Source organism: Schistosoma mansoni, chromosome 1 (genome assembly GCF_000237925.1).
Source record: "Schistosoma mansoni strain Puerto Rico chromosome 1, complete genome".
NCBI classification, from domain to species: domain Eukaryota; kingdom Metazoa; phylum Platyhelminthes; class Trematoda; order Strigeidida; family Schistosomatidae; genus Schistosoma; species Schistosoma mansoni.
In genome coordinates this window covers 14912745-14931099 of record NC_031495.1, presented here as the reverse complement: position 1 = coordinate 14931099, position 18355 = coordinate 14912745, and the positions used below count along the sequence as shown (strand labels likewise).

Sequence of the window (18355 nt, the reverse complement as noted above, 5' to 3'; positions counted from 1 at the left end):
CTCGGTAGGTGCGATATACGGACCGGATCGCGTTATGCTGGCTACGCACTTCACAACTCTATAATAGAGGCATGGGGAATAGTTTGAGCAGTACTTGTTTCAGTGGGATTACAAGTAGTCCGCACTTAGTGGGTTCAGAGGTGAAATCAAATTAAGTAGTAAGTTGTGTTTATCAGTTCACGCTCAGCGACTATTCACATTTACTTTCAGTGGCCACAGACGGCTGAATGCCGATTTGAAATTCTAGTGCAGTTCATAATCAAGAGTAAGAAATGGCCAAATAAGTAGTGTTTTGATGAGATGACAAAGAGTACAGAAATTCATCATCCCGAAGAGTACTTTATCACAAAAGTATTAGTTATTGTTTTTGATCAGTTCGTCAACGTACTGCCATGTGAGACTGCGGTTTTCCATTTAGTTGGTAATTGATCCATTTTTTACTTGATGTAAGTCCTCCTCATTAAAGAAACCGGCATTAGGAACCCAACTATTAGCGAAAATGTCTCAAACAAAGATGGGCATATCATTCATTCTCAATCCAGGAGATTGGATCGATGGGCAGAACACTTTAGGGATCAGTTCAACTGGCCTTCAGCCACACTTCAGTTACCCACGATCCCCAGTCGTCCTGAATGGCAAATTGAGGTAAGTCCTCCAACTCTCTACGAGGTTGAAAAAGCTATAGGAAATCTAAAGCGAGGGAGAGCCGCAGGTCCTTATAGGTTTACCCCTGAGATTTTTAAGGATGGTGGTCCAGTACTAGCAGCGAGATTGACTGAGGTCTTAGGTAGAATCTGGGAACTGGACGTAATTCCATCTGACTGGTCCCAATCACTGATTGTGCCAGTCTATAAGAAAGGACAAAAGTCCTCTTGTGACAATCACAGAGGAATCAGTTTGACTAATATAGTGTCTAAAGTATTAGCTTCAATAATACTTAGGCGCCTAACCAAAGCTCGTGAAGAGCAGACTAGAGAAAACCAGGCTGGTTTTCGACCTGGACGTGGTTGCATAGACCAGATATTCACTCTACGTCAGGTCCTAGAACATAGACATACATTCAGACGTCCCACAATAGTAGTATTTCTTGACCTTAAGGCGGCATTTGACTCAGCTGATCGTCAGGTTCCATGGCAGTGTTTGTCAGTGAAAGGAGTACTAAAGAAGTACATTAACCTCATAAAGGCTCTGTACTCGAACACAACTGGTCGAGTTAGAGCCTATGGCGAACTGTCATCAGAATTGGTTACCTCAAGTGGTGTTCGTCAGGGCTGTCCACTCTCCCCATTCTTGTTAAACTTTGTCGTTGACACGCTTTTAGAGATAACACTTTCATCTCAATCTCCAGGAGTTGAACTTCTACCGGGAGGCTCACTTGTTGACTTGGAATACGCCGACGACATAGTTTTATTCGGTGAAGACGCTGGCAACATGCAGAGTCTTCTGACCACTATAAGCAACTATGCAGGCATGTTCGGAATGAGAATCTCTCCCTCGAAGTGCAAAATGTTACTTCAGGATTGGGTTGCATCGGCACCTGAACTAATGATAGGGAGTGAAGTAGTTGAGCGTGTTGACAGCTTCACTTATCTTGGGAGTCTCATCAGCCCTTGTGGTCTGGTGTGTGACGAAATCTGAGCACGGATACAGAAGGCTCGTCTGGCTTTCGCCAACTTGCGTCATTTATGGCGTAGCCGAGATATTCGTCTAGCAACAAAAGGACAAGTTTACTGTGCAGCAGTTCGTTCCGTCCTACTTTATGGCAGTGAAACATGGCCGATAAGAGTAGAGGATATTTGTAGGCTACTAGTATTCGATCATACGTGTCTTCGAAGCATTGCTCGTATATCCTGGGACCACCGGGTAAGTAATGCAGTTGTTAGGAAACGGGTACTAGGTAAGGATGGCAAATCGATTGATGAAGTAGTGAAACTTCATCAGTTAAGATGGCTGGGACATGTGTTACGTATGCCCAACCACCGACTGCCCCAACGTGCAATGCTTTATGGTGTAGGAGCAGGTTGGAAGAAAGCTAGGGGCGGCCAGACCAAAACGTGGCACAAATCCATGACGTCGCTGACAAGTGGGCTGAGCCATGTTGGTAGGTGTAGACTACCTGGTTGGGATTCGCGAGATGATAGCAACCGATGGTTAGAGACCTTGAATGACATGGCTCAAAATCGTTTGCAATAGCGAAGGTGCATCCACTCTTTGTATTCTCCCCAATTCTCATCTTCTGAATTCTTCACGTCTCTATCTTTTTCTCTTTCTAAATTTATTTCACTGGATTATACTCCTTGAATAACATTTTCAAACCCTAATCTTTCACATAATACTTATACTCTTACTACTTCTACCACTACGGGATTTGAATCAACAACTTCATCTCTGTGCTAATGTGGTATGGCAACTCGAACTGATGTACGTACGTACGAAGTTCTACGCTGTGAATGACTGACTTACTAGACACCTTACATCGCTTTCACTTTTGAGAATTTTCACATCCTAGTTTCGTCCTAACCTAGAATTTTGCACTCCTTATAAACAATTTTGTATCGAAATATGATTATTCACTTCTAGGTGTCGTTAAAATGATTAGACACAACTAAGGTTGTTCATTATCGTTAGGTAGTTTACGTCACATGAAAAACGTGGGAATTAATAAATCAGTAGTTGACTTAACAGAAACTATTCACTAACTAACGATTTAGCAGGTGGATTCTCAGAGTTTTTATCGGAGAAAGGAGTTTTGTGCCAAGCAGCGATTGGTCAGCATTTGATAATAATCACTTAATGACTCCAAAAGCGGCTAAATTTGAAATGTGGAGTTGTAATTTCTCATTGCTGAGTAATTTTTCTACTCTAAGATCCAGAACTAGCCATACCTTAGTGCGAGGATATTAAACTACCATGGTTATCGTCCGGAAGTGTCAAGATCCATTTTTTGTTGTATCGGAAAATTTATTTTAAATTCTATAATATTCCAATTAATATTCTTTAATAATGAAGGTAGTTAAAAGATATATAATAAAGCTTGAAATTTCACGTATCAGTGACTCAGTTTCAGTAAGGTGAGATTATAAAATAGAAATATGTATTCATAAAAACTGTTCATAAGATTTCCAAAGTGTTTACTTAGTTTGGTGTCGTCACCTTCAATTCCTTTCTACAGTTCTGCTGGTGCTGTGAAAATAAAAACGAGGGAAATCATCTAGATAAAAATATTTTAGAGATATAAGGTGTACTATAATAAATTTTTGTAAATGCTATGATATGATTGGGTTCTGTTACTGATAAGTTCCCATAAAATTCTGAGTGACAGAACTGAATTAAAGGAAATATTGTGTAGAAGGCTGAACTATAGAAACTTTGATGATAATGCTTATAATTAATCTGCGCATGAATGTATTAAGTATGAGTCAGGATTTCCATTAAGTGAAATTGCTAAATTACTTAACCACATACCACCCATATTTACATCTAATGTAACACTACGATTTTTCCCATTTATAAATTTGAATGAAGCTAGAACAATGGCAGTAACATAATAATGTGGATTCATTCATTTTGTGGACTATCTTCAACTGCCTACAACCTATAAATAATAGTGTTAGCTATTTCAGAAAAGTGTGCATACTTTGTACCGTAAAACCAAAAAAGCTATCATCCTGACTTTTTTTCTCCATTTGGGGAAAACTTGAAAGGTGTCTTTCAAATTATGAACAACTATTTTTTACCAAAGATATTCTAAGTGTTTCCTTTACCATCGGACAAGTTTTTCAAACTGAGAATTAACGATTGGCGATATTGATCGAATAAGGAAACTAGCTTTGTATATTTTTGATAAGGTACACAAATAATGTAATGTCGATCTTCTAGGCTTGAGTTCAGTGTGTGCTACTTATACCGATATAAGTAGTATATAACGCTAGTCAGGGATAGAATGTCTGGCAGCAGAAGATGGAGAAGGGAAGAATGGGAACAGAAAGCGATTGGTATGGAAATGAAGGAACAGTGAATTCTGAGACAACCGATTGACATTTTGCAAATTAAGTATTTACTGTATGTTTCTCAGATTTTATTAAGAGATTCTGTAATTTTGTGTTCGTATACATTCGATTGTCCCCATTTGTATTCTTATTCACTGCAAGTGTGTTTGTTGTTAATTATTTTCATAAGCTCTGTACTCTATTACTTAAGTCATCTTTTTTCAGACTCAACTAAGAACCCTGATGAATCATCTTATAACCAATCCTTCTTTCTGTGATTATTAATACGTAACTTTTAAAATCGAATTTTTAGTAACCTTTTTCCTTAGAATATTCACATTATTTTAACACAAAAGTGTTCAACTTTATGAACATTTATTATTCTATACTTATTCGTCTTTTTATTGTGCTTCATTGATGAGATCTTGATGTGTGAGTGAGGAAAATAATGATTAGTTATTTGCTTAGACTAGTGGATAGTCTGATAAGTATTAGATGAGTTCTATATTGTCCTATTCTTGTTATTATTAGTTTTGTTGTCGGTTTTTGAAGTGGAAATATACTTACGTTCTATTCAGGGTATTCACGTGTTCTTGATTTGAGTTGTGTTGAAGTCCTATAGAGTAGACACTGGAAGGATATCTAGTGTAGATATCCGTCTAAGGTAAATTAACGTTCTACTCATATAGATGAGAAAACGGAGTGTTATAACAGTACCTGCCTAATATAATATGTCCACCCCCCAACTTTCAAATAAATAATACCATTATTTATAGGTTATAAATAGTTGAAGAGAATCCACCAAACAAATGAATTCATATTATTCTGCTATAAATGTTATTCTTTGTAGTGACTTGAACCAAGACTAATTTGTCAAGGCAAGTTTGTGACTTGAGATGACTACTGATTTCGGCGACTGATACAAATGTTTACTATGAATAAGGAGTAAGTTCTATCTGCTACTTACTGCGACGGAACGAGATTGCTTTACCGACTCGATGAAGAAAACAAGACGACAGAGGACTGGTTTATTCACCAGCCACTAATTAAACGACAAGACATATCACTTTGAATATTTTGGCCAGCCAATAATTTTGGATAAATTAAACTGGTAGCAATCAATAATCTAATTTGTGTATAGAATCCGCAAAATCAATAAATTAACCAACTTGACTGAGAAATATAATTCATCACCGAATTATGTGCTTTTTTTATTCCTTATATTCTTACTTTATTCGGATGCGAAAGATTGCACGACCTAATATTGTTCTGTCTAGTTCTACTCGGTAAATCACTATTCTTCATCAAATCGAATTAATTTCTGTTTAATTTACCTGCACACTTGAACTGGACTGTAGATTGTGAAGTCCCTTGAAATGAAACAAATTGATACTCTACTAGAGAAGCGAAGCAATTAATAAATGTATATAGTCGATAATTTTATTATAATTGGAGGATTTATTATTAAGTTCACATCCGTTCAGATATGATACGGTGTTTATATATATATATATATATATATATATATATATATATATATATATATATATATATATATATATATATATAGTCTAGGTTGACTAAATTATCAAGACTAGATTGGTTGTTGTTAAAATCCAGCCTAGGACAGAGCTAGAACCAGGGAAATTTCATACAGGAAAGATATTTTGTTTTACTAAGGAAGCTAAACCTCGATTTAAATAGTCATAAATATTGATAACTGGTTAAGACATTGAAAAATAATAATCTTTGATTCGTTTGGTATTTTCACAATTACTGATCTACTCTGTATATATCGCATAGTCTTTCTATCAAATAAATGAAATTCCTACTAAAAACTAATAATTTTAATGATTTCTAAACTTACCATAATCCTTAAGGTGAATCACTTTGAATGTTTGATTGACATTTCGATAAGCTTGCATATCAACGTGACAAGTTAACAATTGCCAATGATGTGTATTAGTTAATTTAATGTTGGCTGTTGCAGTTGAAGTAATTAAACCTGTTATAATGTAAAATTAGAAATACTTTTTTTAAAAGTCATACTTATTATCTGAATATTTCTAGACTATTGTTGGTTAACGTTTCAACCAAAACTCTCATTCAGAAGATATATATATATATTTATATATATATATGGTTTCTTGGTTTTATTCAGTTGAAATACGTCATTTATATTGTCATCATACCTATTCGTTGTCTAACAAGCTGGTAAAATACTACAAATTCTAAATTCACGAAAAACAAAAAGTCAATTAAAACTAGATCACCATGGAAAACATGGAAACACTGAATGGACATTTCGTCCTAATATACGACTTCACAGCAGTGCATATCCACGATCCCGGCCGCTGGACTCGAACCCAGGACTTATCGGTCTCGCGTGTGAACGCTTAATCTCTAAACCAGTGATCTGGCATCCAACGGTGTTAATGTCTTACTTCATTCAATCCCATACTAGGAAGAAATAGTTGTCCAGTGCTTCACTGTTTTCCGTTGTCGTCTAGCTATAATCAATTTATGAATTCAACTGCTACGTTACTACAGTCTCCACAAAACCCCTTTCTGATAAAAAAATTGTCAATCATTTTGTAAAGAAGTTTTATTAGAGAAGAAACAAGTTTATATCAAAAACACTTTAATAATTTTACTTCAGCTGACTGAATTTATATGAATAAAAAAATTATAAATGACTGTTTAATGTTTTGTCTACTTATAAACATGCACTGCATATATCAGAATAATGAGTAAATAACTCTAAGGTCAACTTTGAACAATAATTATTACACTCTTCAGCAGTGCGCATCCACGATCCCGCACTCGCGAGATTCGAACCCGTCCAATGCCGTCCAGTGCTTCCAGGTTTTCCATGGTGGTCTAGCTTCAATTAACTCACGCTTTCAACTATGAAAATACTAAATCTCCACAAAAACCCCTTCAGATAATAATTACTACACTGTCTTTATTGTATCTTCTAGATATGATTTTTACTGATTAATTTTGTAACTTAAAACCCCTGGGATGTTTTATATTTTTGTAAACTCCAATTATTAGGAACTTTTTCACAAACAAATCATACAGTTAACGTATTAGTTGGGCTTCAGTCATTACATTATTACTCTGACAGCCTAGTAACTCGAATACATAGCTGATTGTTATTGAGAAATCAAAACATTTACAAAATTTCATTATTCTAACTCTCAATTAGTTTGAACAAAGTTGGAACGATAGGATTTGTGGAGTTAAAATGAATTATTTCATTTTAGGGATCTTCAGTTTAAAGTAAACTTGATTTTTAATATTAGTGCATTTACGTGTTTTCATTTATTTGTATAGTCAATCTACTACTCATCTCCTTATTTCTCATAAGTAGTATATATAAAAATCTTTCTCACTGTGAATAAACTTACGAAAAATATCAAGGATAATTAAAATTCGTAAATTCTGCACTAATTATTTGTTGACTTCCATTCTAACTGTCCAGCTGTTACGAAGAAGGGAAGCAAAGAATAACCGATTAATTCGTGACATTTATTTTAATCCTTGGTGATTCATTTATTATCCGAAAAGTTATAATATTTCCATAGATTATTTTGTATATGTAAACGACAGTTATAATTTCTTAATGGATATTTACGTATTTAGGTAACCTGTCAAATGATTTCGGTATGTGAAGGACATTCCCTTAGGATTTCATCTGTCTGATTGCATAATCAAATGATCAATTTAGCCATTTTGTCCATCGATTTAGATGGTATTACAGTAATTAATAAGATTAATCTAGGACGCGCTTATCGTCCCATTTGGGACTTGTCAGCTGGATGTACCTGCATCGAAAACAAATTTTATAAAAATGACGACAAAAAGTGAAATAAATAAATTCCTCTGAAAATAAAATTTATATCTTTTCATTTATTATTGATTGTGAATATTTGAATTTCTCAACTGTCGATTCATATTATTCCCAGAGATGACTGATCATAAAATAGGCATGAAAAATTCATGGAAATAAACTTTACAACTTATCGCAAAGTTGGATTACAAATAGCATTAAAATCCAAGATATTTATTATATTTAGGATTAATTAGGCGAATGTTTATACATCCCGATATTCATGTTTATATCAGGACTTGAACAGGATACTTTTTGTTTCAAATGCCAATACGTTATTCATTGAGCCTCTGAGTTGAAATAGCACTTAACTTCCTTAACAGGTAAAGGTTTATAATATCCTATTGCTTACATTAAGAACTTTATTTGACCAGGTTCTGTTAGCATATGTACATCCATAGCATATGACCTCGATAAAGCCTTATAGATACTAGTTCGGGTAAAGTTTACCTTTTTATTCAAGTAGATTAATATGTGTTAATTTTAAATAAAACTTATTCCTAATAATAAAATAGTGAGATGTATAGTTAATATTGACATTATTATTGTTATTAGCTTACCTTCAATATCTACTTTTTGTACAACTCTTGCTTCAGAAATAGGTAATCCACCTAAATTCAAACGAATTTGTGGTGCAGGTTTTCCAGCACGTGCTTGACATTCAATATAAGTACGTTGACCGACTGATAGAGAGGTTTCATTGTCTATGTGTAATTCAAGTTTTCGTATAGGATCTGGTCAAATAGTTAAAAACATAGAATATATATATATATATATATATATATATATATATATATATATATAATTGACTGACATTAACTTAAATGAACTAACATTTAATTTAGTATTTAAAAAGAGACTAAATTAACTGTACAATGTACAGTAGTAATAAAAAAATATATTATCCTAAAATTATGAAGCCCCCAAATGCCCTGGTATGGCCGAGAGTGGGGAGAGTCCGCTCTTCCTCTCCAAATGCTCTCACATGGCCACACGTATATAGCCTCTGACAGGGAAGTCCTACTCACTGCTTTCTCGTGCCGGGGTGTTGTTCACGAAAGGGAGAGGACGAAAAGCGAATGTCCGTCGCTTTAATCGGGTTGGTGGACACGGCGAGTCCACCTAGGGGAGTTGGATAACCCTGATTGCAAACCAATGGTGCACATGGGCTCCAGTATCCTGAGGGAACAAAATGCGTATGAATCAATCGTTGGTCACCGGCTATCATGGGACTGTATCTCCTAACGACGCTCCACTGCCTTATGAATTGGACCTTTAGGTCAAAGGCTCGGGATGTGGCCCCATAAGAAAACCACCTGCTTCAGTTTGGGCACCTGGGCCGTATCACAGCCCTGACACAAATCAGATGAGATTTGCGGGACGCATATATATCTGGTACCACCTTGTACCAATATTTATGTGTTTAAATAATAAATAAATAAATAAAAACAAATTATGAATGGATACAAGAATTCTAGAATGAATTTATCTATAATAAAATGAATACAAAGTTCATAAATAAAGTAGAATTATTTTTTATACAATTCCGGTTTTAGAATGTTTCGATAAAATTGAATTAAAATATGAAAATTTTATTTATTAATTGTTTGTTTAAAAAAAATCGATTAATAATTGGAAATAAATAATTGTAACTTAAGGTATGATTTCAACTACATATAAAAATTACTAAAAATCTCCACAAACAACCCCCTTATCATATGCTCACTAGTGACTGACTTCAAGATACATGTCCTGGAGTTCTAGTGGGAAGCAGTGACCAGTGGAGTTCAACCACGTCTGTTGTGAGATAAAAACTCACTGAAGGCAATTGGTTAAGTGTCGCTCATAATTCGCGGATCAGTTGAAGTTAGACATTAACACCGTTGAATGCCGGCTCAGTGGTCTATCGGTTAAGGGCTCTGGCTCGTAACTGGTAGGTCCTGGGTTCGAATCTCGCGAGTGCGGGATCGTGTGTGCGCACTGCTGATGAGTCCCATAATGGGACGAAACAGCCGTCCAGTGCTTCCAGGTTTTCGATGGTGGTCTAGCTTCAATTGACTCATGATTTCAACTTTGAAATATACTGAAATCTCCACAAATCCCCTTCTGAAGTATTATTAGTTATTTAGATTCCAATCTATAAGTTTATTTAAATTACGATGTTACCATCTAATGTCTTCTGAATTATATATTGATCCCAGAATATGCAATAAATCTGTTTGAACACAAAATTTGTTAGGAATCAAAATAAATTGAACTATCGCATTCTCAACGGTTTCGGTTGTCCAGTGGAATAATAATATTGACATTATCTATACAATATACCGAGATTTATAAATCAATAGGTGTCTATTTTCATTATAATCTTCTCTAAATACCATCAATATGCTACAGACTGTATTTCAGATCTATTTGTTGAACACACAGTTGAAAAAGATCTTTAAGCAAACATCTATACTACCAAACAATTCTTCTTCAGGTCTTACTCTACAAAACAGTCATATTTACATAGTTCAATAAAAAGAAAAACAACAACAACAACCATCAAACCAATTAAAATAGTCTTTGATTAAACGGTAGAATGGAATCCTGGTTTTGTTATGCCCATCAAATAAGTGAATTTATTGAACTAACATAAAGATACAATACTATTTTGTAATCTCATAGGTTAGTAAAAACCACACTCATTCAGTCATCCATTCATTCATTCATTTAATCTACTTATCATGAATCCCATTGCAATAGTATATTGATAAACTTTAATATTTCAATAATTGTAAAAGAGGTTAGAGAAGAAATCAGTTGAAACGAATATAGTCTTTTTAATCATGATTGAATACAAACAAGTTTGTAATAGGCAATAAAGATTAGTTCAACAAATCACCCTATCTACATGTCAGTTTTAATAAGTTGAGGTAAAACGTAATAACAGATTAGAAGTATCATAAGGGGTTTTGTGGATATTATAGTCATTTTCATGGTTGAGATCATGAATCAATTGAAGCTAGACCACCATGGAAAACCTGGAAGCACTGGACGACTGTTTCGACATATTGTGGGACTCCTCAACAGTGCGCATCCACGATCCCGTAAAACGTATTAACTGATATAGAAATGTGAGAGTGTTTATGAGGTAAATGGAGATAAAATAAAACAACAATTATTGTGTTCAAGTTATAGTTGGAAAAATAAACACTTCATATTACTTAATTATAAACTTTAAGACTGAATTCACTCCACATGTGTCATCTGTATACTCAACAACGTCATCATTTTATTCATCATTACTAGATTTACAGATGAAGTGTCTCAACTAATGATACTTATCACAAGAAATTAACACAACACTTAACTGTTGGTTGACTCATGATCTTATGAGTCATATGTAAGTTAAACATTTTCCAACATCTCTGATATGTATGTTGTTTAAACACTAAAATATAAATACAGTTTGCTCTACTTAAGATCTCAATACTTATACTCTGATAACATCAGTTATCATAGCTTTGAATTGTTTCTATTCAGATATTAAATGGTATACACTTTATTAGATATAATAGTTGAATGTTAACCATTTTCGATGACTCATAATGTTTCTTTACGCAATCAATCTGTCTTTAAGGAAAGAGAAAAATTTACCAATAAAGATATTAACATTATAGCTTATTTGAATTGGATAAGGATGTCATTTGAGTGACTGAGCTTATTGATTTTGTAATGATGAACCTATTCCATTAGAAAAAAAGAAGGAATGAATTTGAGCAGTGATGTCTTACATATTATGTTATATCTGATTGAACCGTTAGATTAACGGAAAATAGGCCTCTTCTAGGAGCTTTTTCACGCAATCACATAACTAAAGACTTCAATATGTTATGAAGTAGTTGCTCAGTATACTTCGGTTGATAATATTGATTTAAAAATGGCATACATTAGAAACGTTAATTTACAGATATTCAAACCAACTTCAAATTTAATGGTTTCAGAAAACTTAAACATTGGTTAAATCATTACTTTGATACATGAAACCTGAACAAAAACTACTTTGTTTTGCTTTTCCACTCTCCAGAAAAATCCCGGTAATGATGGGGTATGTACTGGAGTTTGAGTAGACAAAGACTGATTCGTTATTTCACAGAATTATTACAATCCTTCAATTTTATATTTGGTCACAGATGTGAGGATATACTATTATAAGTAGAATTAATCACAGATTGATCTCATTTGAAATTAACATTGAGAAACAGTGATCACTGGACAGCTTTACTCGTCCTTGTATAGAATTCACTCGATGTATGTTTCACAAGTGTGTCTGATAATGGTTGGTATAAACCGAATTTCCTAATTTTCATAAGGACTTAAACAACTATATCATTTTCGCCGATGAACTCGTGAAATGATTTTAGCTAAACAACCACCGGAAACCTGGAGCGCTGTTTCAGCCTAGCATGGAATTTTTTCGTAGTGTCCATTCCCATACGTGGGAATCGAATAGAACTTTTGGTACCATGCGCGAACACTTAACCTCCAAATCACTGAACCGGCATCCATCGTTGTTAATATCTGAGCTGAGTCAACCCATGACCTTGTGCAATGCTTCTGTTATAATTGTGTTTTTGCTATATAAACGACCCAGTTATTCCTATTGCTTAGTATTCTTATACGATGACACTCGACAAGACCCCAAAATCAGAACACGTTGAACAGGAATGAAATTGTATTCAAAATAATAATGGTATGTGAACAGCAATCAGCAATCAGCAATCAATAGTTTAAATATCGTTCATATATTTATAGCATATGCATAAGAAGCTTATAGATTTTTCTGCAATAATATGCCCGGGCTGATCGGTTTAAAATTAACCAATCAGCGCGCAGCAACACCATCATGCATAAAACATGCTTAATCCAATCTATATCCCACTAACACCTCCCCCTTGAGCAGATTCGTAGGATCTGCTGTTAGGGTCCAACTGCAACCGCTTTACTGGTTTGCGCTTCCGGTTAGTCCATCTTCTAGGTAATAAGGACGTTGTATCATCCTTCGTTTGCACCTTGACTGTCCTGTCTGTTTCAGGTGTTTTGATCTCAAAGGTGTCTAGCAGAACATCAAGAGGTAATCTATGCTGCGTGTCGTTGTCGGAGATCGAGGTTGATTTCAGTTGGTTAGCGTGACGCACCCAGATTTCTGAACCAACGGACACCTCGTAAACCACATTTCCTTTCTTATGCACGATCCGACCAGCTATCCATGTAGGATGTTTTCCTCGATAGTCCATAGCAAGTACCTTTTGACCCACACTGAACAATCGTTTTTGTGCCCCACGATGACTATTGTACTGTTTCTCCATCATCACGTTTCGTTGCGGCTTAAGAGCTGGAGTCGGACGAATGCTGTCAAAATGTGTACGTATTTTTCTGCAAAGTAGCGCTTCCGCTGGGGAGACTCCATTTGTTGTCTGAGGGTTCGGTGTCGAACGGTAGATAAACAAGAACCTCTCTAAGATCTCCTCGGTGTCCCCCTCCCCTCTTGATTTTTTTAGAGCATTTTTGAACGTACCAAAAAAACGTTCTACCTGACCATTTGATTGAGGATGGAATGGAGGTGTTCGGATGTGCCTGATTCCGTTCTGCTGACAAAATTCTGAAAAGTCTTTTCTGACTTCATCTGACGACACTGGAGTGTTTCGAATTGCCGTTGCTGCTACACCACGTATTTCTGGAACCTTTTTACCTGTCTTTTTTGCATATGAGGTGGTGTCTAATGATGGACACGACACGTTACACACGCTGTTAATGGGTATATCCATTAATCCAAGCTTTTCTAACATATCTAGACCAAGTAGATCAAGGTTTGGTCGTTCTGTTAGATAGCATACTCCTTTACAGCTATTTCCATTGAAGGAAAATTCACACTGTAACTCACCAACTAGCTTCAGTACACCTCCAGATACGTTTTTAGCCGTTTTCTTGGATGGCTTCATTGGCGGTTTTCCCAGCAAGTTATAAGTCTCTCTAGACACTAGAGTAATATCGGATGCTGTGTCAATTTGAAGACGAGCCGCTATACCATTAATCTGGATCGTAACATACTTTCTCCGAATGTCATAGTCTGTTTGAAAGGCTGCTACCAGAGAAAGTGATTTAGATTCGGCTGACTTTATGTGTTGAGAACGTTTGTGCTTCTGCTTAGGCTGGGACGTACGATTTGGAGGACAATGACCTTCTTTATGCCCACGTTTGTTACACATCTGACATTTATGTTTCATGAATGGGCAGAATCGTACATAATGTCAATCACCACATAACCAACATGCAGTCGTTGGTTTGCTACCACTTGTTTTCGGTTTCTGAACTTTTAACCTCGTAATAGCATTGACACTACTGCAGGTTAAATTAGGATTTACCTGTTCAATCAACTGATTGTCGTGTCTGATGTTCTGTAGCCGCTTACACTCATCTGTTAACGTTCTGAGTGTGATGTTAGGATCTTGATCCAAACGAGTTAGAAGTCTGGTTCTAATCTCAACATCTTGTGGTGACTGGAGAGCTTTGATGAATATAAGGCATTTAAATTGATCTGTCAACGAGCGTAACTTGAAATTTTCACATTCTCTGTTGACGATGTCTGCTAGAACACCATATTCATCGGCTTCTCGTTTCACCAAATTAAGACACTGGTAGCGAATACTAAACAATGAGGAAGATTCACCGAATATTTCTGACAGCTGAGATACTGTCTCCTCGAAACTGAGCTCTCGAGGTAACTTTGGTAATATATGATCAGCATAGCGTGCATGTTCATGACTTCCCAACTTGCGCATCAACAGTCGAGTCTTCCATGCGTCGTCTTGATTACAGAACTCTATTCTAAATGTGTCTTCCCAACGCTTGAACCACGTGAGAAATGTATTGCCACATTCGGGGTCATAATAGAATTCTGGGATGCTGCTGGCAACTGCATCACAAGAAGAAGTACTTGTAGTAGCATGTGAACTCGAGTAGTGTATGTTAAGCTGTTGCGTCAAAGTTTCTAACAGGCGCATTTGTGCGTCAAGTTGTGCTTGCTGTTGCTGTAGTGTTCGGCTGAGCTGGTCATCTGATATAGGCATATTGAATGAATTTTCCTTTTTCCTCGTCGCCACTGTTATATTTGTGTTTTTGCTATATAAACGACCCAGCTATTCCTATTGCTTAGTATTCTTATACGATGACACTCGACAAGACCCCAAAATCAGAACACGTTGAACAGGAATGAAATTGTATTCAAAATAATAATGGTATGTGAACAGCAATCAGCAATCAATAGTTTAAATATCGTTCATATATTTATAGCATATGCATAAGAAGCTTATAGATTTTTCTGCAATAATATGCCCGGGCTGATCGGTTTAAAATTAACCAATCAGCGCGCAGCAACACCATCATGCATAAAACATGCTTAATCCAATCTATATCCCACTAACAGCTTCATTCACTACCTATATTTGGTAAGTGTCACAAGACCGACACCGACTGAACTGCATTGGTCACAACTCATTAGTACACACAAAACGTTTGTTTTTTATCAACAAATATTTCAGTTAAGGAAAAGAATTTTTCATTGTTTCATTTGTAAAAGTCACGATGTCTCGCATTTATATGCAATAATCAATAAGGTGATAAATTTGTCAATAATCATGTATATTACCACTGGAATATTAGTAGAGTGTAGTTTTCAATAGTAGCAGATAAAATAAATTGATAAACGAACCGTAAGACCTACTAGAAATGGCATAACGAACAAAAAGTACTAAAAAGATCAAGGTCATCATAAACTCAACAGTAAAGTTTTATATTGACTAACCATTTAAACAACTTATTTTTATGCAGACGACTACTTACAACTCCACAACATTAAAACATAGTTCATGGGATATCAGATCAATTAGAATAGTACTCAAATTGCTTAGTGACCTATAGAATACTGCCAGCATAATAGGACTAGACAAGCATAACTTTGGCCACTACTCAGTGATTAACCAGTCTAAATATCTTAGTCCTACAGGAAGCTAGTCTCTGGGGAATAGCTAAATGGTAATGTCTCATAGTGTAAAATCGGATTACGCGAATTTGTTTGCACCAAAAAATAACATTCCTCTCAAGATTAAGGGTATACTTTTTTGATGAGTACAAGGTAACATAAATTTAAGCCGTGTTTCGTACACACTACCTACAACTAGCTAACACCTCGACAGTCAGGACATAATATCAGTTCATGAAGTCATATCATTCTTAATTGATTTATAATGTATATGACCTCATACAAGATTGAGTTGTAAAAACTGTTGGTATATAAGGAACACATTGCGGAGATTATAAAACATCATCACAAAGCAAGCCTTAGCTTGGAATCCCCAAGGAAAAACTAAGAAGAGACAGACATCAAAAAAGTGGATGAAACTTGACAAAGACTGGAAAGGAGGACTCAAGATAGAATATGTTAGAGAGTCCTGATCGGCGGCCTCAGCTTCACAAGAAGTAACAGGCGTACGTAAGTATAAAAGTAATTTGCAATATTCCAATCATTTACCTATTTTATTATGAAAAATAAGATTAAAACTCACTTACATGAAACAAGAATATAAGCTGAAGCTGTATCACTTTCAGAATCATGATGAATAGTTTTACACTTATATTCACCAGTATCAACAAAATCAATATTTGTGACAATAAGCTGACATATTGGTAGTAATTTCTCTGTATATTGTCCTATAATAATTTGAAATTTCGGATCACCAAAAGTATTTGTAGTTGTATTGGTTTGAAATAGGCAACTTCCAATTTTATTCTAGTTGAAAGTGTTTTATCATAATAATATAAACAAACATAGACAGAAACGAAGAAAATATTCTTAGTTATACACTTTATGACAAAATATGTTTATAATAATCATGATCATAGTAATAATGTTCGAATTACACATCATCCAGTTTGGTTTAAGTAGACGAATAGTATTAGTAGTCTCGGATCAAAAATAGTTCTAAATGAACTTACACGTGGTTAGTAAGTTCTGTGATACCACATATTAGTAAGATATGTAAACGATAGGATACCTGCTTAGTGATCTAAAGGTTGGGGGCTCACTAAGATACCTAAAGGTCCTGGCTTCGAATCCATATAGGTAAGAAGCACCTTCACGAGGTGTCTTATACTGGGATAAAATCATTGTCCAGTGCTTTTTGATTTTCGATGGTTGTCTGACTGACAACAGTGTGTCATGTAGACCATGAGAATTATCTTTAATATTGGTCAAACTGAACAAACAAAGCACTTTCTATGTGTGCGTCCAAACAAGCTAATTGGATGAGAAAACTAACAAAAAGGGAAAAACAGAATACACGCACAACTCAATCGTAAATATCAATTAATTTAAGTCTGAAAATAACTTAAAAACAATTGGATGGAAAGTCGTCAGTTCATAGCTGAGTGGTTGTACTGATGTGCCACCATCTCCAAAAAATCAACTGAACCTTAGGAACCAAACCTAGTTTTCAAGTGAGAAAGATGATACATTAGGTCAGTCAGAAATTGGCTGAATGGTGAATGCATGTAGTTAATCAGGAAATTGCTTTCATTCTTTAAAGACATACACCACTGATTACTTAGTTTTCTCAGGGATATTTATACATATATGAATGAGTACACATATATATCGATTCTGTTTAGTCAACAACCTCCCTTCTTCGCTCTCAGTCTTTTCATTTGAGTAACCGGTCGGACTCGTGTATAGGGAGGTTGCGTATCATTATCAACTCATGGGCATAGCTCGTCACAGCATGTACCAGAAAGTTAGTCGGAATAGATAGATAATCAGTGAACCGAATAAAACTCTAAAACAGATATCTATCATTCAATATAATCACCTGATATAATTCTCGTAATTTTTTAAAAACAATAAGCTATAAATAGTTGCTTTTCTATGCTGATCTAATTTAGATAATTTAGGCGAAAGTGGTAGTCATATTTCTGGTGAAATATAAAATTGCTTAAATTAGACAACAATGATTTATTCCATTTGTTTTAAGAAAGTGATTTTTTCAAGCACTTTATGTACCTGCAGTTCCTTGCTTCGCTAATCTTTCACCTCGGTAACTGCTATAATACAAATCTTGACGATGCATGAAATCAGAAGGCAAAGAGAAGCTGCATCTACAGTTTATTATCAAATAACGCAGACCACAAAGCTAGGACTGTGTGTGTGTGTGGAGAGAGAACAATTTTTCAAATTACTTCTGAACGGAAAGCATCCACTTAGTAGATTGTGCATTGTTAGTTTCGGTTGTAACTAGTGAGTGTATTTGTTAAATATGCAATAAAATGGATATTCCATGGCAAATCTTTTCCCATCATGTAACCTTAAATTGCAATATGTATAGACTGAGTAAGTAGAAAGCTATTGATTACGTTTATTTATTCTATATCTTACTGA

At 35.2% G+C, this 18355-nt stretch overlaps 1 protein-coding gene across 1 annotated transcript in view; it reads right to left on the bottom strand.

Moving 5' to 3' along the window:
- Positions 1-3388: 3388 nt before the first annotated feature.
- Smp_035040 (hypothetical protein) overlaps positions 3389-18355 on the bottom strand; it is a gene marked incomplete at its 3' end in the record, with an annotated part of 29054 nt that continues 14087 nt past the window's right edge. Inside the window, exons 3-6 of the mRNA XM_018793389.1 lie at positions 16495-16714; positions 8445-8618; positions 5857-5994; positions 3389-3525 (exon numbers count right to left, since the gene is read on the bottom strand). Coding sequence (XP_018647906.1) covers positions 3389-3525; positions 5857-5994; positions 8445-8618; positions 16495-16714 — 669 coding nt within the window. The remainder of the gene's footprint in view (positions 3526-5856; positions 5995-8444; positions 8619-16494; positions 16715-18355) is intronic.